Below are 25,323 nucleotides of genomic sequence, written 5' to 3'. Positions count from 1 at the left end.
ACTTGCTAAATTGAGAATATTTAATTTTGCCTGTGAAATATCTGAGCTATAACAAAAATAAGAAATTCAGTGTATTTTTAAATCAATTCAAATACACATAATATACACTTACACTTTATAACTCAATTTCATTTCAATTAGTTTTAATCGTATTCTATTAATATTATTTCATTGTATGAGAATGATCCAAATCCTTTCGTAAATGAATGTCTGTACACTCCTGTGAATTAAAATATTTATCTTGTTAGATTTTTAATTTAAAAAATATTAAAACAATATAAAAATGTTAAAATAAGCATTGTATTATATGCTTAAACCACTGCAAATCCTAATTATTAGTCATATTGAGAGGATAGTGCTATACGGTTACAACGTGAAATATATTTAAAATTACTGGTATTCCATTACAATAAGATTATTTAGAATAAAGGTTATAACTGAGTTAATCTAAGAAAAGATTTGTATTACTTGGTTTTTTCATTGCATTACACATTTTAGTTTATTTATTGTGTGTTAGTAAAAACGTCCAGTTCCCATGAAATTTGGCATTAGAATTGAAACTGTACATAGTATAAGAGTTTTTATTTATTAAGGATACTCAGAATATGTAAACTAAGTTTAAGAGCTGTAGCTTAAACCCTTTCCAAACTTTTTCTATATAACACATAAAGCTAAATACATGGAAAAACTATATTTCAGGAAACTATATTTTTGTGTTTTTTTTTTATTTTTTACCAATAAGAAACTGAGCCAATTCCTGAAATATTAGTTGCCTGTTATGGGATAACTTGTATAATTTATGGATTCATTCTTAATTTTTTTGGAGATTGTACACTCTATCTAATATGAAAATTTCTGATATTCTTTGAAATTTTGTATATCTTGAGCTAATAAAAGCTTATTATTTTTATTAAAAATTGTATTTTAATATAAATACGACTCCATGCTTAACCTAATGTTTTAAAAAACTAAAAAAATTCAAATACTTTCTTTCATATAATAACTTGAATTAAAATATCACAGGTAACAAAAAGCGCTTGAAAAAAAAAATTCAAACAGTTCTTTTGTGTTTTAATGTAGGTATTATATTTAAAAAACCAACAGGGTAGTATATTAGATAATAATGAGAACATTTTGATATACAATACGTAGGATTAGTAGCTGTAATTTTTCATGTATAGTGAGTAAATGATGTATGGCAGGAACAAGGAGTTGCAATAATGACTATACGACACTCAAAGGGTTGATTCCCCTAAAAGACAGAAAATTAAATATTACACAGCTACACCACGCACATAAATCTTAAAGCTACTGTTGTGTTTGTTAAACAATGACAACAAAGTTTGTTTAAGAATCTTTATTATCAAATGCATAAAATCAACTAAATTGTTAACATTTTAACAGTCAAGTGCAGGCTGCTGATTGCCAGTAACATTTATCTAAAATTAGAGAAAGCGTCAATTATTTATCAAAAGCTTTAAAACCATGAATTACTATTGATAACGAAACATACACTTGTACAATCAAACAACTGATTTAACACGGTAACAATAAACAAAACAAAAAATCAATACAACAATTTTTTTGGTAGAATCTTATCAATTTTAAAACACAATTTTACAAAGTTCTAAATAGAAATAAACTATAGCTAATTATTTTAAAATTAAAAATGTACAATTTATTTAAAAAAAAATACTAGTGTAACCCTGAATATTGACTGTTTTACTATACTGACTATTTTTTGCTAACATGTGATAAGAAAATTTCCATTTCTGTGCATAATGTTTTACAGTTACAGGGCAATATTCAATATATTAAATACAGGGTGATCCAAACGTTTCTAGACTGAAATGTAAAATTACAAAATTCTCTATTCAAATGAGTACTCACAATCTGAGTAAAATTCAAATAATCAAAAAAATCAAATGCACATTTTTATACTTATTAGAAATTTTGCAATACAGATAAGTTTTTCACAATGTTAAATATTAGTACAATCTATTTTTAATACTACTGGAATATTCTCTGACTTTTCTAAAAAAGTTGAAGATCTTGTTATTGTATGAAAATGTACAAAGTTGTTATATTACATTATATGTAAATGAAAATGTTTTCCAAATCACTATCGTATTTTAACCAGTTTTCCATAATTTATGAGTTTTTAAAACTTTGTACCAACTATAATATAGCCGTACTAACACTTATGAAAAAACTGTTAATATGAAAATTAGTACATTGCATTGACAAATCAATATGATCACTGTAAATTGTACATGGAACAAATAAAGAAATCGATGTAGTTAATTTTATTAAATAAAACCTTTATTCTAAATGAACAACCTGAAATTTCAGATATCAAAGTAAGTTATATAAGCCAATTGAGGGGACATTAAAACATATTGAAAAATGTCACTTTTATTTAGAAGCAAATTTGAAATATACATTTATGCAACAATTCAAGTTGCAACACAATTGAACATATTAGAATTAATAAATATTTTGCCATAAAAGAAACACCAAGGAAGGCTAAAGGCAAAGGTGGCAGGCCCAATTTATTAGGAGAGAGAAAGTAATAAAACAATTAAAATAACATCGAGTGGAAGACCAAAGATGGAGAATTGTAAGAAAGCTAAAAGATATGAAGTTACAGAATGTACAGAAAAAAATGCTTGAGAATTTAATATATGACTTTTATGGAAAAGAGGACAAAAATGTTCCTCACATCCAATGTTCAATCTTGCTTTGTTTAATGTCTGTTATAGGTATTTCTTTAAAATTCACAATAAGAGTTATTTCTAAAGTTTTAAAATGGTGGACATTATTACCCTTTGAGCGTGCTTCCTGTAGTTTTACACAACTGCTAACTCCACAGAGGAACACACATCCATAGCTTTAACACTTTGTACCCTAGGCCCTTAATACATGTTTCTGCGTGGCTCCCTGGGGGTTTTATGATGATTTTAAAAAATTCTGTGTTATTACAGTAATTATGTTATAAACTCATACTATATATCTTTTTAAAGATAGACATACATACTTTTTTTAAATGTATACAAATATAAAGTTTATTTTCAAAATAAAATTATTACTTAATATTGAATGTTATGTAAAAAATACAAAAAAAGTTTTTGCTACATAGCTTGTTAGTTCAGGTAATTCGCCTTAAGAGTGGTAATTTTTAAAGCACAATGTTCTGAATCAAGTACAGGATCTCGCAAATTTTCGTTTAGATCGTTTATAAAATCAATATTTGGTCTCAAGTGTGTATCAAAATCATAGTCACTTTCCGACTCGCAGTCAAACAAAAGATCGCGAATTGCATCACTTTTGATTTCATCACCCAAATTATTTAAATTCGAAAATAATAAGTAAATAATATAAAATAAAATCAACGGAAAGTCTAGAAGAAAGAACAAAGCGAGTATAAATACAAAACAAAACACACGGATAACCTCACATTGCTTGCATTTGCCTTTAATTCATTCAGTAAGAAACTAAAGTTCTGATTATTTACAAACAGTTAAATTCACATTTATAATACATTATAATAACATTTGCTTCAGTATTTGTCGGCAAGATTTGTAGAAGACATCACTAAGACTCACAACAACACACAACGTGAAATACTACAAAGCAAACTGACAGTACCGACGATCAGCCGCGGCGCCTACGATCAGCTGTCTAGACTAGCTTGTAGTACGACGATAAATATACGTATTTCATTACTAAAACGTGACCCAGACATCTCAAAACCAACAAATACAAACTTAGACAACCAATGAACATAATCAAAATGTTTGAATCCAAAAATAAGATGACTGAGCTAAATAATACAATTAAATAACACGACCCGAGCTATACTCGGACTCGGGCACCGGTAGCAGGCGCTGCCGACGCGGCCCGACCTATACTCGGGCTCAGGGTACAAAGTGTTAAAAATGGACTTTTTCAACTAAACAAAATTGTGTAATCCGTATTTTAATAGGTTTTGCTTAGTCTGTGACGTCTATTAGAATATTAATTACCCAGTTCAGTGCTAGAATGTGCACATTTTTTTATCAGGTTATAGACAAAGCAGAAGCCTTTGACTTGTTTTGCAAAATCCCACTATGCTAAAATACATTTTTAAGCGTATAATATTAAAATAAAAACGAAGTGTAGCACATTTGTACACAATCATCAACAGATGATTGCTATGTTAAAATGAGACATTGTAAGATAAATGTAAATATTTTTAGTTCAGATTGTAAAAAAACATGTGTAAACTACATTTTTACTAATAAACACATATCGATAATGTTTTTTTAATTTAGATTTTTTTTTCACAAAAAAATACACAGCATTCTATAAAGATGCATATAATCTTTATAGCAAGCACCCTGTGTTATACAGCTTAAGTGACAAATTTGAAAAACCTACATGTTCCAATTACTGATGCAATATAATTCAGATCTGACATAACTTATAGTGGTAATTGATGTTAAGTCGAGTTATTAATTATAATTCAAGTAACATTAAGTGTATTGCAAAGTCTAAATCGAAAATATAAAACTACAGTAATTGACCTGTAAATATTGTATCTTACTAAATGTATAATACAATAATTAATTTATTAAATTTTAATTTTTATGAAGGGCAGAAGAAAATTCAAAACTGTAATAAGTATGTCCTTTAAAATTAAAACAAACCAAACCTTTAATAGCATCTTACTTTGAACAAATATTAAATAAACTTTTTTTATTAAATTGATTTTAAAACACCTTTTTTATAACATTGATAAATTCCTTGTTTCTTGATAAGTTCCTAAATTTAGCCTATCAAGTACTTTATTAAGTATAGTCATAATTTTTTAACATATTTATAGTTTAAAATTAGTTTTTATCCCCATATTATTTCTTCTAAAACATATATTTCACAAATTGCAAGTATACCAGAAAGTGTCATAACTCTAATTTTTGTTTTTATAGGACAAATCCAAATGGCTTACTTTGGCTTTTATTGCTTACAAATATTTCACACATGATTTGTAAGGAGTATCTTAAGCAAAAAAATCAAAAGGAAAACATATTGAGTTGTGATAGCTTTCTGTTGCACATACAAAATGTTCATTTTCCACTTAAAATAATGACTTTTTACATTCTATGATTATTACGAGTATTGTTACTATTATGATTCATCTGTGTTACAAAAACACACGTGAAACTGACATTGTCATGGTGTAAAGTGACTAACAAGCTAAGTACTCATTTACTCATTAATCGATGATTTTCAAACACAAATGCTCAGTTAAGGAATTAATTAAGCCATTGCTGAGACAGCCTCGTAATAGGAACATGTGATCAAAATACGGCTGTGAGTAAACTACTATTGTGAACTGATTCACAAATTCTTTGTTTCCACAACTCTATTGAATGAGAAATGTTGAAAAGACAATGATAATATGTATCTCCTGGCTGTATCAAGGAATTACAAAAGTATAATGGACAATAACTTGTTTTATTTGGATGATACTTAAGTGAAAGTATAACATGTAATTTGGTTAATAAGTATAACCGTTAAACATCACATTGAATTGTTCCTGATCTAATGTACTGTCCTACACTCAGTAATACTATTATTACAATATAATAAAAAGTCGTCTTATTTTAAATTAAACGGCATATTTAAAAAGTAAGCAGCGTATTTTGTAATATAAAAGTAAGTGTTGTACAAAATTATGTATTTTCATCTTTAAAAAGTATACATTCTGAACTACTTTTCAAGACAGTTGCCACAATTGTTGAGAAATTTGCCATGAAACAAGCTTTAGAAGCATTCCCTGAATCAAATTCAGCACCAACGAAGATAGAAATAATTTATAACTGCATTTGTGACATTGTTATTATTCTAATTTGCTTCACACTGAGAAGTGTCACAGTATAAATAAAAGACCAAGTTTGGACGAAGACAGATCCTACAATCAACCACATGGAGTAATTTTTATTGAGTAATTGTTGGTGGAAAACTTCATTAAATTGTCTCACCCACTTTAAAATAAGAAATCTTTACTTTAATTTTTTTTCTAAACATACCTATCACTATGATTACAATAATAAATTTCATGATAAGTTTCAGATGGTTTCAAGTTTTCCTTGAAATCAAAAAGCTCATAACTGAACAAACACCTAACAGTTTTAGAAAATTATGTTCAGTGGCAGGTAGTATTTTTTCCGAAAAAAGTGCATTTAATAAATTTAATAAAAAATACTGTTTGTTGCTTGAACGTATATACTTTAATGAGAGGTAAAGTTATAAAAAAATACAATTACGTTCCAAGTCTTGTGTGTAGGTTTGTTTTGAAAACACCTCAAAACATTTTATTAATTATAAAAATTAAAATGGTTTTACTCTTACCTGAAAAGATAGCATACTTTAATGTATACATTTAAGAATATATAAAATAAGACAAGATTAAGATTTATTGCTTGAAAAAATGTACGTATTGTTTCCCTATTTAGAGAGAAAACAGAATCTATCAGTGTCTCACATGACAGATTTGGTACGAGTATTATATGATGGGTAATATGTTTGCTGTACTAAAAGCAGTTAGAAAACTTGTGGATCTACAACAGCTTGACAGCTGCAAACAAGCTTTTACAACTCTCAAAGTACTTGCAGTTGTATAACACTCTATGTACAGAAAGTTGTGATGCTTCCAGTAAAAGTGAGGACAAGATCCAAAATGGCAACATCCTTCCAATCAAAGTCACATCCACACTTAAAACATCACTTATCAGTTACATCTCACTTGAGTCAACTGCTTTGTTTGTATTTCTGTTATAGAAGTCCTGTCATAAATGGGATGATTCCTGGCGCTGTTCTTTCATTTAAAATATTGTTCTCACTTGTACAATGGCCTTTTATTTCTATATCTTATAATCTATTTAATCTTTGTCCTTTGTGGAAATGATCTAATATTTCCATACTATCTGCTATGCTTGTATAACAATGGTTGCTATTGTTCAGATGCTCAACCACTTTAGACTGTCTGTAAAGGTTTATTAAGGGCTGAAATGTGCTCTTTAAGCGTTCTTTCCTTTTTACCTATGTAAAAATGTTCACAGTCAATGCAATTCAATCTATAAACAACTTAAATAAATACTTGGTTTATTAATTGTTGCTGGTTCTATATGCCATCGGATAACCCATGTAAAAAAGGTATTTGTTAAAAATGTATTCAAGATTGTTTTAGTAGTATATTGATGTAAATTTTGAGGGAAGAAGAGAGCTTCTTAATTTCATAACTAATACTTGCATAAACATGGTTTTGGTGGCCGCACTAATCGCTTATTAAGAATTAGTTATTTTTTTGGGGTAGCCAGCACATTATTTTGGAACCTTATATAATAGGAACTTGATTACTGTTGATCTCTGCTATTTAGTAGATACTTGTTTAAACCTTTCTTTTATAAGTGATGAGAACAACCATTGATCAGTAATATCTTGTAACCTAAAATTTAGTTAATATACTATGAATGCATTAGATCATAGTAATTGGGCTTAATTGGCCTTAACTCTGTTTTGTAAAATTATTTTCACACCCAGGTGATTTAAATATTAAAACTGGTAATAGTTGAGAACGTCGTACAGCAGAAGAATTTCTATACTGTGAATGCACTTTCTTCTACAATCTACAAGTATGTAACTGATTTCTGTAACACCCAATAAAGTTTAAACACAATATATAATAGGTGATGTCAGAAAAGTGAAAATCTGGTGAAATATCTGGAAACGGAAGTCGTACCAGCCAGCTGTAGTGGTAGCACCAGATGGATCACTCAAAGTGTTTCCAAGAAACAGCCCCCTTTCTCCCTCTCTATTATCAACAGTGCCCATTGACGCTGAATAAGTGGCGATTTGAAACTTATTTGTGTTTTCCTGATTTCCGGCACACATCAGACGGATGTCATATTGTTTCCAGTGAAGGGAGAGGTAGCATTTAATAATAAGACATTTAAATAAACAATGCTGAGAAACTTGGTTCATGATGCTCTGGACAAAGTGACTAAAGCACACAGAAGCCTTGCAGCAAGGTGATTTTGAAAATGAATGTATCCGCACAAGTGTTGTAAATCAAATAATTATAAATTTTCTTGCTTCTTTAGTGCCCTATTCATCCACAAGACCTTCATAACAAAAACGACACCTCTTTCTTGATGTATGGGCCAATCTGTCTCGCTTGGTGAAAGTGTATGAGCTGCTGTTGTCCCTGGACCCGTAGTACTGCATTCAGCAGGATTCTTACTGGGGTTTTGTCAGGGGTTAGATCAGAGTTTGAAGATAATGTAAGGTTTTTTATCAGTTCTTCCCTATCTTAGCATATCCCACTTCTGGTTTTGCTCACGAGCATCGTCCAAAATGATCAGTGCAGGTTCTGCAGTATTTCTACCGCTAACTCCTTGTATCATTTGCTGCTCTTGCATAAGAGAGTGTAATAAGAAGACATTTGGTCTGAAATGTCTACATCCTTTTTGGTGTTATTCCAACTTTAGAACAGCTGTGGGTTTTATAATGGGTTTCCGTTTTCTGTTCATTTTCAATGATGGAACCAAGGCGCCAGAGTCCTCTGCTCGTGTTGATACCATCAATATCTTTTTTTAATGTATTCATTTTATCACCTCAACTTTGTTCTCATTTTCTTCAGCAAAACTTCCCTTTTCTTTAGTTTCTTGCTTGTCACTTCTGGTGCATTTCCCTGCTGATTCTTAAAGTGCTACACACATAGGTTTTTACCAATTGTTCAGATAGACCCATGCTGGTTATAAAAATTGTTTGCATACAACAAGCCAAGAGGATGTAAGATCAGATGAATCATGATTTTTTGTGCATGGCCAAAATTTCTGGTTGTCTCCTCTTCCTGCATAACTTTCTTTTTATATGTATACCCTTTTTGTGTACTAAGTTTATAAGCTCTACTTCATACTTGTGAGCTTTCTGTGGGTTATACTGATGTAGAATAAAACGTCCATGCCACGGGATCATTGTCTCATGTATGACAATGCTTCCATCTGGAAACAATATTTGCTTAGATAGCTTGTTAACTAATTCAACAAGCTTTTTAACTTTCGTTTCTTCAGCTTCTTCGTCATCATTGTTTTGAAAATGTGTAAACTTTTTTGATGTATGAATGTGTGACATTTATCCACTACCTTATCATCGATCTCTTGATTACACGGCTAGCTAAATACTGGGTGTATCTATTGTTTCTATAAACAAAAGGTCGAGAACCTCCTCTTTTGTGAACAGTTGATAAAGTTCCATTGAGTTGGATACAACAAAGTAATATTGTAAACCAACAGGGCCAGTAAATGAAAACTGTCTACCAGTAAGCTTACACTCACTCCATGTTTGCAGCTGTCACTGGACCATGAGGGGTTTCTAATACTGGTGTATATTATTTTTCAGAGAGTGCGGTTTCATTTGCAATATTTAAATATAAATTACCAGTAATTTCAACAGTTGCTCTCACTAATCCCTCGTCATTTATGACATCAGAACTATTTACAATGTCATTTCCATCAAGTGAGATTTCATCGCCCACTATCTCCTGTCAACTCATTGTAATTGTCACTGTCTTGGTCGTTAGGAGGCACACTCACTTCTACTTACTTAAAAACCAATTGATTCTGGAAAATCCAGAAAATCAACTACAGAAGCTTCATCAATAACAAACGTGTCACTGAATTTATTATCCGATGGTATCATTGTGAAAATGTTTCTGTATATTTGTCTTCTTTCTTTCTCAAGCACTTCTGAACTTCAACACATATTACATAATTTTCTCAGAAGAATGTAGATAATTATGGATGAAATATTTCTCACATTATAGCTATAACATTTTCTAGTCAAATTTAATTTTTTATTCCTTAAAAAAATTGGCGGAACTGGATTTGACTAGAATGTAAAGTAAAGAAGTCTTATTTTACCAGGCGAAGTTAGGGCTAAGAAGCCCAGAATGATAATGTAACAAAATTTAAAATCTGAGATAGCCAAAACATTATGAATTTGATCTAGTTTCTAAAAATGCAGTATTGTTCATTTTTTATTGAAAACATTTTGATGCTAGTCCACAGCAGCAGATAGTACAAAAAGTTTAAATTTGTTACTATTGATGAAATGTTTTCAACATATAATACTCGTAATTTATTTTTATACGTTTATGTTACACCAAAACTTGGAACACAATATCCAAAATAAAAGTATATTTATAATTATTGCTTTAAATGAATTAAAGTTAGAGACTGCATAATGACCTATATTACAAGCCTAATAAATTTAGAATTTAAATGTTGTCATAAAATTTAACGAATTTACTAATTAAACTGCATATATGAAGTAATATAACTTAAAATACGACCACTGATAACAAAAGAAATAGTTGTTTCCCAAATAATTAATTTTACAGCTGAAACAAACCATGATGAATAGACGATCAAAACAAACAAAATGTCCAAGGGATCATCATTTCTTATACAACTTTCCTTTCATTCATTACTTTAAAAAAAGGCATCATTAAAAATATAGCAAAATTACTGAATCAAGGGATCATTTCTTTTACCACTTTCCTTTCATTCATTACTTTATAAAAAAGGTATCATTAAAAATATAGCAAAATTACTGAATTAAGGCACTCTTTTTGACTACAGTTAATTACTTGATAAATCATGACTTGTTCGCTATAACAAATTTTAAAATGAGCACGCATAAGATCAACATTACTTAGGAGTGTCACTTGGAGGTTACAAGTGTCACTTTATTTATTAAAACAAAACTGCTGAATATTTTTGTAGTAAAGCTTATTTATAGTGGGGTAATGTTATAAATAGTATGTCTATGAGGTTTATGGAATTAAAACTTTAAGTTGCATTTGCAAACTTGCAATTAATAATGGTAACAGCAACTTGAACTGTCATTTTAGCAATACAGAACAATAAAAATAGTGGTAAAACTATGAAAATATATTGTGAGCAACAGTCAGTTGCAAATAATGATAGCAGCACAAGATGCAAACACAAGTTTTACGCAAAACAAACACAATTTTGTCATTCAAGGAAGATAAAGAAAAAATTGATATATTTCTCCTAGATAACACAAAGCAAAGAGCAGAATAACCATGGGTTCAGATAGAAACGGACCATTATTACCAATATATCATAAATGTGAAAAACTATTGTAAAGGGGCAGCTCAGTTCAAAGTTATCCAAGTACCAAACATTTCAAGATATGTAGCTTTTAGTCCAGGAGTCAAGAGCCAATTTGCATTATATAAGCAAATGTGATTTTTTGTGATTAGAGAAATTCTCTCTTAGAAAGAAATTATCTGCTGCATTAGCTTTGGTACAGCTTGAAAAGGGTAAAAAATATGACATGATCATGTTTCTTCTCAGATATTTTCTTACCTTAACATGTTTAAAAGAAACCATAAGGCATGTCAATAAATTTAACTCTGGAAGCATATATAAGAAATTCTACATTTTGCACGGTATTTTGTAGGTTTTACAGGGTCCCTTTATAAATTTGATCTAAAACCTTATATGCAGAGTGTGTATATATATATATATATATATATATATATATATATATATATATATATATATGTGTATATATAAGCATCTCCCTTACTTAGTTTTTGGTATTCAGAATCTGAGGGTTATACAGAAGCCAATAGGATTTGAGGGCTCCTGTTCTCTGATATTCTTCCAAGGAGATAAGCACCTTCCGATTTTGCAAATGGCAGGACAATTTAGCCATTTATATTGCGCTGATTATTCTGCCTCTCCGTAGAGTCTGCATTCATCAGTCTGGCTTAGACCCACTTTCATCAGATGTTTCATAAGAGAGCTATGTCCGGTCAGCATCCATAATGCTAGTTGTATATCCTCCTTAATGTACATTTGGTGTTATATATGATTTTTCTTGTTAAAAATCAGAGAATAAGACTAATTACATCAGTTTGAAGAAAAGTTGAAAATCAGCAAACAGAAAGTATCTATTATTTAATATGTAAAAAATATACTACATACAAGTATCCACATCATAATAAAATATAAGGGGTTTTAAAATCCAAAAGAAGCACATCGTTGGAAATTTAGCTATGAACACCAAAATATAAAGAATTATAAGGTTCAGAAAAGAAAATTTAATAATTTTATGTTTACAGAAAAAAGTGTAAAGTGGCAAATTTTACCAACTTTCATTAATGTTTGTAGAATAATATAACATACTGATAAATATAACTCATTGATTTACACATTTCTTACATTAAGTAAAAATTGAAATAAAAAAAATTAAATTTAAGTAATTTTGGTGACATTACATTGGAAATTTATAATTCAAAAATAGCTAAAAGATAGAAAAGAGTCAAAAAATATATAGTTGTGTGGGTTTTTACAGCAAAAAATTATTTGGTAAGCTACACAAACCTAGGCCTATCTCAACATATGGGTTGCGCTCAAAACAAGTCATTAATATGCTTACTGGCAAAATACCAACACTTCTGTTTCAAAAATGTCCAATATGCAGTAAATAACTAGTACAAAAAAGTGATAAAATAGACATTGAAAACAAACGATTTACATCACCTTATTTGGAAACACGGGTTAGTGAGATAGACTTTGATATGCTTACACCAAAACTTACATAAAGTTGTAATACAAATAAACAGTTACATAATTATATTTTGTTACTCCCACAATCAAACTATATGTATAAATTCAACCACTTCACTTCACTTCACTTCAGGTAATAAATCTATCAAATTCAACCACTGAAATAAATCTTATACCGAACGACAATAACAACACAGTAATTATAAACTCAGTAAGCAGATGAGAATGGCGACTCTTGAGAAACAATGACAAACAATAATGAATCATAGCTGTTCAGAAGGAAGAATAAGAATTTTTTAAATTTGTGCTGATGTTATAAAAAATAATCATGCCGACGTCATAATGGTAAATTCTGAGCAAATGCCACTACAGCGGTTACCCTTGTAATTAAAAAATGAATGACTCTCAACTCAAGGGTTAATGTGGAAAATTAATGTGTCTTTTTTACCTTTCTATGAAGTTATATGATGTAGAACAGTGTAGAAGCATGTTTTTTACTAAAAAAAAGAAAAAAAACCTGTTAAGAAAACAACAAACCATAGACTTAATAAAATCAGTCATGACACATTTCACTACTAGAATGTCATGAAAATCACTTGATCTATAGGGATTACCCATTCTGAAGTATTATAATCAACAGTGTATGATAAAACTGCACAATTTGGATAAAAAAATGACAGCGAAAAATAAAATTATTTGTTAGAATTTAAATCTCCACAACACAGAAGTTAACAACAAATTCACATCTGGGAAGATCACACAGATTGGCAACCAAAAACAGGATTTATGAAAATCAATGCTTAAACTAAAACTAAAAACAACTCATAGGCTTTCGATTAATGGATAATATAATAATGGTTGTGACTGATAATAATACTTTTATCAATCAAATACGAATCATCACTTTCAGTGCTGACCGCACTTTCGGGGTTACCCGATCAATGTTTCCAGGTTTAAATTGACGTCAGTTACATTATTAGTGTCAGGTTCTATAAAGGTATATTGACATGCTCATATATGAGAGTGTTAAAAATGAGAAAACTTTTAAAATTATTATGATTAATTATATTACTATACCCTCATCTTTGGCCGGATATTACAAGTGGTTTAAACTCAATGAATTAGTAGAATATATATGGAAGTGTTTAGTCGAGGGGAAACAGAAATTCAAGATGAGTACCCATCTCTCTGTTGTTAGTGACAAATTTTGTATGAAAAGAGTAAGACAAGAGTTAGATAGACAGTTGATTCTTAATGAGATTCACAGGGTGTTTTAAACTGTCTTCTTGCTAATAACAATCTTTCAATACCGAACCATTGGTTTTCAATGGTGTTAAAAAGGCTCCCTGATCCAATATAAACAACAGGCACTGAAAGTGGGTGAGCTGTTTAACAATTTGTTTTAATGTACGAGCATAGTTTTCTGTGGACTTTGTAGATTGTACTTATTCTGGCCTCTCAATTGGCAATTATTTTTTGACAATTATATTTCAAAACTGGATTTGAGTGTTCAAAGATCTTGTGAAAAGACGACAAAGTAGAATAATTTGACAATACTTGGCTGCATGATACATTGCAAGATTACTTTTGAATACAAAATTCAAAAATGTACCCTAAATATAAAAAATGTACTGAACTTAACAAATATTGTAACAAAAACAGGAGATCTGTCAGATTAGCATTTCATCTAACAATTTTGCAACAAATATAATTCATTATAAATGTTTGCCATACTGCTTACTTTTCAAATACACCTTGTACATTTTCCAAATTTAAGAACAATGGTAATTAGCGTGATACCCTAATTTTTAGACCTGGGAATATCTTCATTTTGAATATATTTTGGTAAACTCACAATTTTATTTAAAAACTCTGTACAATAGCTTTGTAAGAAACTTGTTTATAAAATCAAAATGATGTTTTGATATTAATACTGCTCTTCCAAATCTGTTAAAATTGTGCATTTGTCACATTGTAGATGAGTCAAGTTTTTAAAAGCTGACTCAAGCTTTCAGTTTCTGCATATGTAATGCTACATAAATCATTCTGCCTAAAGACATATTTACATAAAACGTAACTTGTACACAAAACAATATAATACTTTAAAATAAGTCTTAACTATTTAAGTTGTAATCCTAAAACTAACTAACCTTTAGCATATTCAACTCTATGAATAGAATGAAGGATTCATAAAATTTACTGATAGTGTATTGTTTTACTCTACTGTAGCACCACGTTATTATATAATGATGATGCTAGGTGTAGAAACTGTTTCATGGAAAGGAAATAGCGAGTTATAAATTGTATTATTAATTCAATACCGCTCATAGCAGAAATTGATTCGGTTTCTTAATGTTCTGAAACTTATAAAACCCAATATAATGCCAATCAATATTTAAGAATGCATTAAATTTTTCACCTCTGCCATAGGCACTCAACCAAGCCATGTCCTTTCCATAATCTTTTAAATCTAAAGCTTTTCCTAATAAAACTTGGGCAAAAACTTTCATTAAAATTATTTCTTATTTGCAATGTATGGAGTAAAATCCATATTTGATTCAAGAATCCTATCCTACACCTAATCTGCTAAGAAAAAATAGTCAACCGATACCACATGTTATACAAGTTAGTATTTGAACCAATCACCTTAAATTAATGACAAGACTGAAGCTATCAACTATTAATACTATTAGAAAATTTTAAAAATATTTCACCAGTGTAGCAATTTCAGCATAAAATATGTGGATTGTATACAATAGTTCACACAGTTTTTACAATTACCATAGAGAGTTTCATCATAAAAATACTTAAAGAATACAACCTTTACCTTACGTAAACAAAAATAATACTGAAAAGGAACGTTGTACAGTGAAATTTATGCTAGTAATGAAATGAATCGTAGTTTGCGAGAAAACAATTGCAGTGGTGAAACTTGTGTGTGCGTTAACAGCATCAATGTTACAAAATTATAAAATTCAGTTTAGCTTGCTGTGAGAGCCTTGACACTGACTGATTGAACTAACACTAACACGTGCTTACCGTGACCTTCTCTGATTGCTGTCAAGGGAAGTGTCACCAATTGGTGCTGTATATCTAGCTTCTAGCTTCACCGATGAATGGTAAAAATGGAATATGTTATTGTGAACTACTTAATTATAAATACATTTTCCTTTTGGGTAAAATTTTTCCATATAACTGACTTACTTTGATAAATATATTGTCTGAGGGAAGAAAAGGAAATGTAATAACTAGCTAAATAAATAAGTCATCAGCTCTCTTTACAAATAAAAATAACCAAAAAATGTGTTATAGTTAAGCACTGTTAATAAGGAAGCATTTTTTGGACTCATTTAAGATTTAAAACAATGTTTCAATTAATTTGATTTAGAATGTGTGTGACAAAATAATAAACAAACATACTTGTCACCACTCAATAATAATGGTTTAAGAAATAAAATCTTGTAACAATAAAGATTATATCAAAATATATCAAGTCAATTTAAACAAAATTTGTCCGATTATATTATGTACAAAATTCACAGCCTTTTAGTAACACAGGTAATAATATTTAACAGTGAATACTCTTCTAAAAAAATAAAATTACAAAATAAAACAATACTTTAACACAATACATTATGAAGTGAAAGATTCAACCCTGAATTCCAACCGAAACACCGTTAGAAGCAACTTTAGACAACTGATTCTTGATGGGTACTGGTTGCCTAGGAGACGGAGGTGCTGGATGTTTAGGGGCCTCAGAGCGAAAGTAGGGCAGTACTACGATTGCTCCTACCCCCAAAATGTGGAAGCAAAAGTACATATTTCTGAAAAACCAACAATAATATAAAACTACAAAGTATATAACATTTGCTACACCAATTATTACTATTATATCTACACTTATCTATGCTACTTTTAATCTTCATTTTATTTCCTACTTTACATAGATATAATGTCTCTATTCTAGACATAAGTTTGGTTGCACTTCTACAATATGCATGCATGATTGCATAATTATGTATTTTATAAAAAGTTTGAGAGTATTTTTAATTTTTAATATTTTAAAAATGCTTAGTTTTTGAATCAATTGTAATAAAACAAAATGTTGAAATAAGTTAAATATTTTAACACCCAATAAACACTACATTTTGAAGAAACTTATTCCTTAACAGATCACAAAGGGACAATGCAAACAATTCGGTCGGAAAGCCAAAAGCTAAATAGAGATGTCCCGCAAGGATCAGTCCTGAGCCCTGTTCATCATTTTCACCAGCGACATGCCAAATTTCCTTGAGCGGCACTGCTCATTGCTTATGTATGCAGACGACACAGTTCTTATAAATAGTACAAAAACCCCTGAAGAACTGGAAATTAAAGCATACATAGCATTTAACATGGCACTTGAGTACTGCCATAGCAATGATTTGGCTGTTAATGAGAGTAAAAGCACACAACTCTTCTTTGGACCAAAAAAACGCCAAGTAACTGAAATACCTGGACTAAACCAAACTGAATATGCTAAACACCTAGGCCTCACCACTGACTCAGACCTGTCATGGAGCCTCCATGTAGATTCGTTATAAAAAGACTCAAATCGATCACAGAAGATCAGAGCATACTCCGAACAGCATACTTTGCTCTTGTTGAGTCACATCTTCGATATGGCCTTGTACTATGGGGAAACTCTTCCAAAAAAAAACCTCCAAAGAGTACTGATACACCAGAAGAAAATCATCAGAGCCATGCTGGGTCTAGGTCCTCAGGAGTCCTCCCGAGGAGCTTTTATAAAATTAAAAATCCTTACAGTGGTAGCTCTCTACATTCTTGAGGTAATCCTCCATGCTGCACGTCAAGATCTCCCCAGAAGAAACAACCTACATAACCACTTCACAAGAAACGGTAGCGACTATGTTCTTCCCAATCACAGACTGGCACTCTATGAGAAGAAGCCCTCATACATCAGTGCCAAACTTGCCAACTACCTGCCTGATGAGCTGAAAATTCCAGGACCAATCAAGAATATGAGACAGCGGCTTATCAACTGGCTCCTAGTTCGATCCCTTTACTCAATCGACGAGTACATTCGGTGGAGGGAAGACCTGACTTTTCAAGATCAAAACTAATTTTGTACATGGTTTTATCACCTATTTGTAATGCAAGCCTAGTTTGTTTTCATCAAGTTCCAACTCTTGCAAACTTTTGAGACATTTCTGTACTCAAAGTTCATGAAATAAAGAGTTTTGTCTATTGTCTATTAATTTTGGGAAAAATTAGTACAAGAAAATTGAAGAAAAACACTATAATTCCTAGAATCTTGACCAAATGCAAGGAAATATTATTCAAATACTGTAACCCATAATTTTTCAATATCAATCCACAAATTCAAACACTAGTAATTTAAATTTGAAAATATTCATAGCTGGCTTAATTCTATGGAAATACAGTAATCTTTGGTCTTAATTTACAAGTAAGTCTGCTTGTTCAGGAATGGAACAATTATCACAACATTAGCATGCTCTTCACAACTCGTCTCAAAGCTTCATGCTTTGTAATACAAAACACACCTGCAACTTTGTATTTTACAAACCTATGCATACTGTATAGCATTATAAGAAACTTATATAATATAAAATATAATACAAAAATATTCCTATTCCAAATTACTGTTATTTACAGTGAAGAAATTTCTAGGGCCACTCACAAACACAGTTTTTATTTTATTTTTCCTATGATTATAGAAATTTTTGACGGTTGTTTGGAGCTAATTACGTTATTTGTTTTGAATAAAAATGCTTGTAGGAAACTAATTAACCTGGAAAATATACCTGATAATATTTTTGTATGGTTAAATGATAGGTTATCATAATTAGTTTGTTAGAACAATATGTATAGTGTTGGTAGGACCAGCTTGAATACTATAAAGATACAGCATGTATGTTAAAAATAACATATGTGTCATTACAGATTAACTTAACAATAAATATAACGATTACACTTGCAGCAAATACAAATATGCAAGACCTAAATCTATGTACCAGGAATACCATGATTATTACAGTATTCAGAATCAGAATCAGTCTTTATTGTTACGTCAATGTTTATACATAGCATTGCTATAGAAACAGGTAACATTGTCATAAATTAATGTAATAATGATACATACACATATACATTCATACGTATGCACATCACAATTCACATATACATATAAACTTAATAAACATACATAAAAGAGGTCAAGACAGCGTAACAAATTTAATGTAATCTATGTTAAAACACAATTTTAAAATTCAGGATCCATCAAATACTCATCAACACTATAATAGTTTTTCCCAACAAAAAATCTGTTAGTTTGCTTTTAAATGTTTTTGAATTGATTAAATGTTTATATTTTTGAGGTAACTTATTGTATAGTTTTTTTGCCGTGTATATTGGAGTTTTTTCTACCAGACGCAGTCGATGTATGGGATATTGAAAATTAGCTTTAAATCTTGTATTGTAATTATGATCAAAGTTATCACTTGATAAGCTTTCAAAATTTGATTGTACTGTTAGTAGGGTTTTCAGAATGTATAAATTTGGAAGTGATAAGATTTTTAATTCTTTAAAAAGAGGTTTGCAAGAAGTTCTAAATGATGAAAAGGTCATTAATCTCATAATTTTTTTTTGGATCTTAAAAACTTTATCAAAGTCAGAAGATGATCCCCAAAATTCAATACCATATTGAATTATTGAAAAAAAGAAAGAGTAGTAAATTATTATTCTAGTTTAAAATTAATTGAATTTCGTAACACTAGCATTTGATAACATGCCTAGTTTAATCTTCTAATAATATTTTCAATACATTTTTTCCAAGAAAAGTTTATATCCAGATCTATACCTAAAAATTTTGCACTATCACATAATTTTATTTGTTGGCCGTGGAAAATCACATCCTTATTATAGCCCTCCTTTAATTGTGCTGTTCAAAAATTTAATAGTTGAGTTTTCTCTTGATTTAATTTCAATCCGTTAACCTTAAACCAGTATGCCAATTCATAAAAAGCTTGATTTAATTTATTTTCCAATTGAAAGTGAGAGTTTGCTTTAACAACTGCGGTTGTGTCATCTGCATATAATATAATTTTTGGTGAAACATTTTTAGGTAAATCATTAACGTACAGAAGAAAAAGTAGAGGTCCCAAAATAGACCCTTGAGGAACGCCAACTTTAATTTCCTCCCAACAAGATCTAGATTTTACACTATTTTTAAAAATTACAGTTCTTTGAAATCAATGAACTAAATAAGATTCAATCCACAGGATTGATCTATTTGAAAAACTGTACAGTTTAAGCTTTTTTAAAAGGATATTATGGTTCACACAATCAAAAGCCTTGGACAAATCACAAAACACACCCATGGTTCTCTGTGACCCATCCAAAGCCCAAGACACCTCATTTACAAGTTTATTAATGGCCCCTAATGTACTGTGACCCCTCCTAAATCCGAATTGATCACAAGTCAAAATTGAATTTGATTCTAAAAAATTTGTAATTTGGTTTAGTGCTAATTTTTCAAATACTTTAGAAAATGATGGCAGTATTGAAATTGGACGGTAATTATCTGGATTTTGTTTTTGGCCTTTTTTATAGAGTGGTTTTAATTCAGCCCGTTTTAAATTTTTTGGAAAACTACAATTTTTGAATGATTGATTAATTAAAACTGATAAAGGAACAGCTATACTATACATTACATGTTTCATTACGTCCAGAGGTATTTCATCCCACCCAGATGATTTTTTATTTTTTAATGATTTTATCACTTTAACAACATCATCTGATGACACATTACCAAAATTAAACTTAAAAAATTGACATTCAAGATCAGTTTGTGCTAAATTTAGGGCCTCTTGTTCACAAGATCAAGCCTTAATTTATTTGGCCAATTCTGCAAATTTTTTGTTAAAGAATTGTGCAATTTCCTTTCCATATTTAACAACCCTACCACTATCCAACACAACCTCAGGAAAATTGTTAACACATTTTTTGCATCCAAGCTCAGATTTAACTACATGCCAAGCAGCTTTATTTTTATTTTCAGAATCTTTTATGAAATTAGAATTATACATTTGCTTTGATTTATTACAGACATTTTTGAAAATTTTTTTATAATTTTTTACATAATTTATGAAATTTGGATTGTTTGACTGTTTGGCTAGTTTACTAAGGTCCCTCTTTTTAATGCTTGAAATTTGAATTCCTTTTGTTATCCATTTTTTATTTTTGGTTTTGGTTTTGTTAGCAGAGAATTTTAATGGAAATGATTCTTCAAATATATTTTGAAAGCAATTAAAGAAATTAGAACAGTTGTCAGCAAAAGTAAAATTGTTTGAAACATTCCACTTAGTGTCTTTTAATCTACTGCTAAATCTATAAAGAGCTTTTTTAGAAAAAATCCGTCTTTTTACTCTAAGTTTAGTATTGTCATTATCAGAAATAAGATCTTTAGAAATATCTAAAAAGACTGCCCTGTGATCCGACAAACCCAATTCCAAATTCATTGTCTGAGATTCAAAGGATGACTTAAATTTAAAAGTTAAAATATTATCAATGCATGAATTTGTATTAAAAGTAATCCTAGTTGGTGATGCAAAATGTGTTTTAAAACCGTATGATTCAATCAGAGAAAGGAATTCAAATTTCTGCTGTGGTTTATTTGTTGTTTCCATTATATCTACATTAAAGTCTGATGCAATATAAACATTGTTTACATGGTTTTCTTTACCTAAAAGTTTTAACAAAGCCTCAAGCTTATTTAAAAATAATTTGAAATTTGAATCTTCTGGCACTCTATAAATAGAAATGATAATTATAGGCCTTTTTAAATTAATTATTTCTATGCATGAAGCTTCAAAAACTGAATCCAAATTATAAATGCACAGATCTTCTCTGGTTTTAAATTCAAAATTATTTTTCAAAAGAATACATGAGCCTCCATGATAATCTCTATCTCTACAATAAAAATGTGCCAGATTATAATTAGAAAAACTATTTAAAATGGTATCACTATCCCTACTCAACCAATGTTCATTTAAACAAATAATTTGAATATTTGAATTTTGTAGAATTATTTCTAAATCAATTTTTTTATCAAGTACTCCTCCTTGGATATTTAAATGTAATAGCCAATTATATTTCTGATCAATTTTGGCTTCTTTAAAAATAGGCCAAACATTCTTAAATTTTAAATTTTGATTTACCTTATTTGCATGATAGCAGTGAAATTTGTTACAAACTAAACAGAAGTTATCTAAATCTAAGTGTTTTTTATATTTTTGTTTGGAGGTTCGTTTTTAAGTCTATCGCACCATCCTCTTTCTCATCTACTGGAGTCTGGGTCGAAGTAGGGGGACTGTCCACAGGAACTGATACGTCTTGACACTCTATATCCTGTCCACCAGCAGATGAAAGGTTACAGATGCCATCTTCAATCGACTCTTTCAGCTTCAACATAAACTCCTGATGTGAAAGTCCACGCCTTAATTTTCTTTGTGATACCTGGTCACAGCACACAATACTTACTGAAGCACAAGTTTCTTGATGGAATGCCACTATGTTCTTGGCGAATTGTTCAGGCGGAATCATATCTCTCACACAGCCCATTGGGGAGCAGATCAATTTTTTAAGCCCTTTGGCCTTGAAGTCCTGAGTCAGTTGGGCGAAAGCATCATTGTAGTCCTGAATTATGGGTTTTGCATTATACGTCGCTTTGGTAATTAGGCTGTATATGCAGGCTCCTCCATGGCTTACCTTTTGAAACGTAAGTTTGTCTGATTTGAGGTCTGAAAGCTGTGGCCTACCAATTTTCTTCCTGAATACAACAGCTACACCAGCTGTCATATTTCTATCATGGCCAAGGTCACCAGATATAGAATGGGCGAAACCCACAGTTGAGTCATACAAAAAATTATCAATTATAAGGCCCATGTCCTGTTCAATTACATGGATTCCCTGCTCCTCAATCACAGGAGACAAACCCGAAGTCTGATTGGTAGGTTTTTCTATATTTTTTGAAAGCATTTTCACAATCATCTCTGCAATTTTCACTTTTCCTTTCTTATTATAGTGCATACCATGAGTAGTGTAATAATGCCGTGGCAAGATATGAAGTGGTAGAATTTGGAACTTATCAGTCTTAGCCTCTTTTTCAAGTTTTGAATTTATAACTGAAATCTTCAGATCCAATTTGGGTTTATCATGCCTCATTGGCAATGTCGCAAGAATTAAATTTGTGTGAGAGGAGTCCCGAATCAGGCCATGTACATCTTCCATCAATCGATTCACACTTGTACTTTCTACATTGTTAGTACCTGCCATCACCAAAAGATAATCATTCTTCGTCAAGTCTGTAGTTAGCTGTTGGACCTCCTCAATGACTTTGTTAAAATTTGCACCTGATCTAACAAACGAACAGACATTTACAGTAGCTCGTTGGTGAATTAAATCACTCAAGTTTTTCCCATGACTATCGGCCATTATAGTAAGTTTAGATTGGTTCATTTTGCTCGACACAAAGCTGTTAAAAGTTTTAGGCCTATTGTCTTTAGAAATATTTATGTTCTTAGGTAGTATTAGTTTGTGCTTTACTCTTTAAAGCACAAACTAGGGATTTATTGAAAAAGAACGTTGTTTCTTGTGTTATAAGATTTCAAAGGAATGTGTAAGCTCTAATTTACAGATTGAAGACTTTTATTGTTAGTTTAAATTTCACGTTCTCTAGCCCTCTTTCATGAGTACGTGGATTAAGTCAATGTATTGTAGGTTTGATGTTATTATTTTTTCTCTTTTCTATTTAGAATCTATTAATTGTTTCCTATTATAATGTTTATTATTGTTTAATATTTTATAGACTAACATCCACAAGGATCATGATAACCAAAAACATAAATTTCAGTAACGAATCTTTCTGTTACGTTAACTAGCGGTTTACATCAAAAGCCAGCTGGGGCGATTATGATTTAGTAATTTTATTGTTTGATCGTATTCTTCATAAGGTTGTATAAAAGTGAAGATGAGACTGAACGAAGATTGAATCAACAATGAAGAAAAAGGTCTTGGACTAGTTGTAAACATAGCAGACATATTTTCACCTATTTGCTTTAGCCGCTAACCTCAACTTTTGTGTATTGGGTGTTAATACTGTATACTTTTACTTAAATAATTTGTTTATTTTAGAGTGAAGTTCTGTTCCAAAGTTAATCTTTTATTATAAAAGCAATAACTGTTTATTTAGTATTTTATTTATATTGCGAGGTAATTAATTCGATTTATAAATTATTTAAATTAGGAAAGTAGTATATATAAAGCTTAAAGGAAATTTTCACAGCAATGACTGTGAAATTAATCACAATTTATTGATATTATTGGAACTCTATTGGCATTAAGGGAATCTGTGGGGTTTCAGTATGCTAAAGTGGGATCCCACCATCGCATTTATGCTCCACCTGATGAGTTGTCAAAACACTTCTACAGTGTTTTTAAAAAACTACTTGTTCAACACCCAAATTTTGGAGCGAATGATATTGGATGGCAAGAATGATGGAGGCAGCTGGTTTTCACACATTTCGAGAATCCTTGCCAAGTCATAATTTAGAAAAGTCATCAGCTATTAACAGAGTATCTGCAGATTTAATAGAAGTTTACAAAACAAAGGAGTGTTGAAAGATGACTGAAGGCTCACAAACTTTATTGGAAAAACTGAGGAGTAAAGGTTTGCGTTTGGGAGTAATTTCTAATTATGATCCAAGACTAGAAGATATATTAAATAACTTGAACATACACAAGTATTTTAACTTTGTTTTGACCTCATACAGTGCAAAATGTCAAAAACCTGATCCTGCCATTTTCAAAATTGTTGAACAAATGAACAAAGATTTGAAGAAAAAAGAAATCTTGCATATTGGCGATAACCCAAAACTAGATTTTTTGGGTGCAAAGGAAGCTGGCTGGAACTCTTTCCTAATTGGAGAAAATGTTATAAAGATAACAGTTGATTTTCCTGAAATAAAAAGTGAATTGGTTGTAAAAAATATTGGTGAAATTTATGCAGCATTAGAAAATAATTTACTAATCTTGTGATACATGGATATTTTGAAATTTAGATAAAGATTTATTATATGTACAATTTAGTTCAAATGAATTTTATGTTGTTCTATGTATAAACTGAAAATGTATTAATCCATCTATATAATGACTGTAAAATATAATCTACAATGAGGTGTTATGGAGGCTTATTACAATAATCATAGATTTTCACAAGCCATTGTTACGTTAGTTTTAGTTAGAGCCACTCATAGCCATAAAACACAGTTGTATTCAAATATGTTGGATTAGCAAGGGCAATAATTTGTGATAATACTGAATGAATAAATAAGAAATAACAATAATAAATTGTCTGCCATACCGTTCTTAGAATGGCTTGACTAGCAGTTAAGTAATTAGTAATTTGGTGATAGTGAATAATTACAACCAAATAAAATTGAGGCACGCCACCAACTGGTTAAAACAATGATTGAGTGTTTGTAATTTTGAGTTAATTGGAAATATTGTACCTATATTGTAACTACTGAAGAGAAGTCGATGACTGCTTATCTTACAGCAAACAATTCACTTGTGATAAGAAAATTGTGATATATAT

At 30.3% G+C, this 25,323-nt stretch overlaps 1 protein-coding gene across 1 annotated transcript in view; it reads right to left on the bottom strand.

The window, feature by feature from the left end:
- Window positions 1-5,477: 5,477 nt before the first annotated feature.
- The window catches only part of LOC124362608 (lysophospholipid acyltransferase 6), an 89,718-nt gene continuing 69,872 nt past the window's right edge, over window positions 5,478-25,323 (bottom strand). Inside the window, exon 11 of the mRNA XM_046817259.1 lies at window positions 5,478-16,471. Within this exon, the coding sequence (XP_046673215.1) occupies window positions 16,297-16,471 (175 nt within the window). The 3' untranslated portion in view covers window positions 5,478-16,296. The remainder of the gene's footprint in view (window positions 16,472-25,323) is intronic.

This window comes from Homalodisca vitripennis, chromosome 5, assembly GCF_021130785.1.
Source record: "Homalodisca vitripennis isolate AUS2020 chromosome 5, UT_GWSS_2.1, whole genome shotgun sequence".
NCBI lineage: Eukaryota > Metazoa > Arthropoda > Insecta > Hemiptera > Cicadellidae > Homalodisca > Homalodisca vitripennis.
The sequence above is the reverse complement of the archived record's forward strand: the minus strand, read 5'-3'. Positions and strand labels throughout refer to the sequence as shown.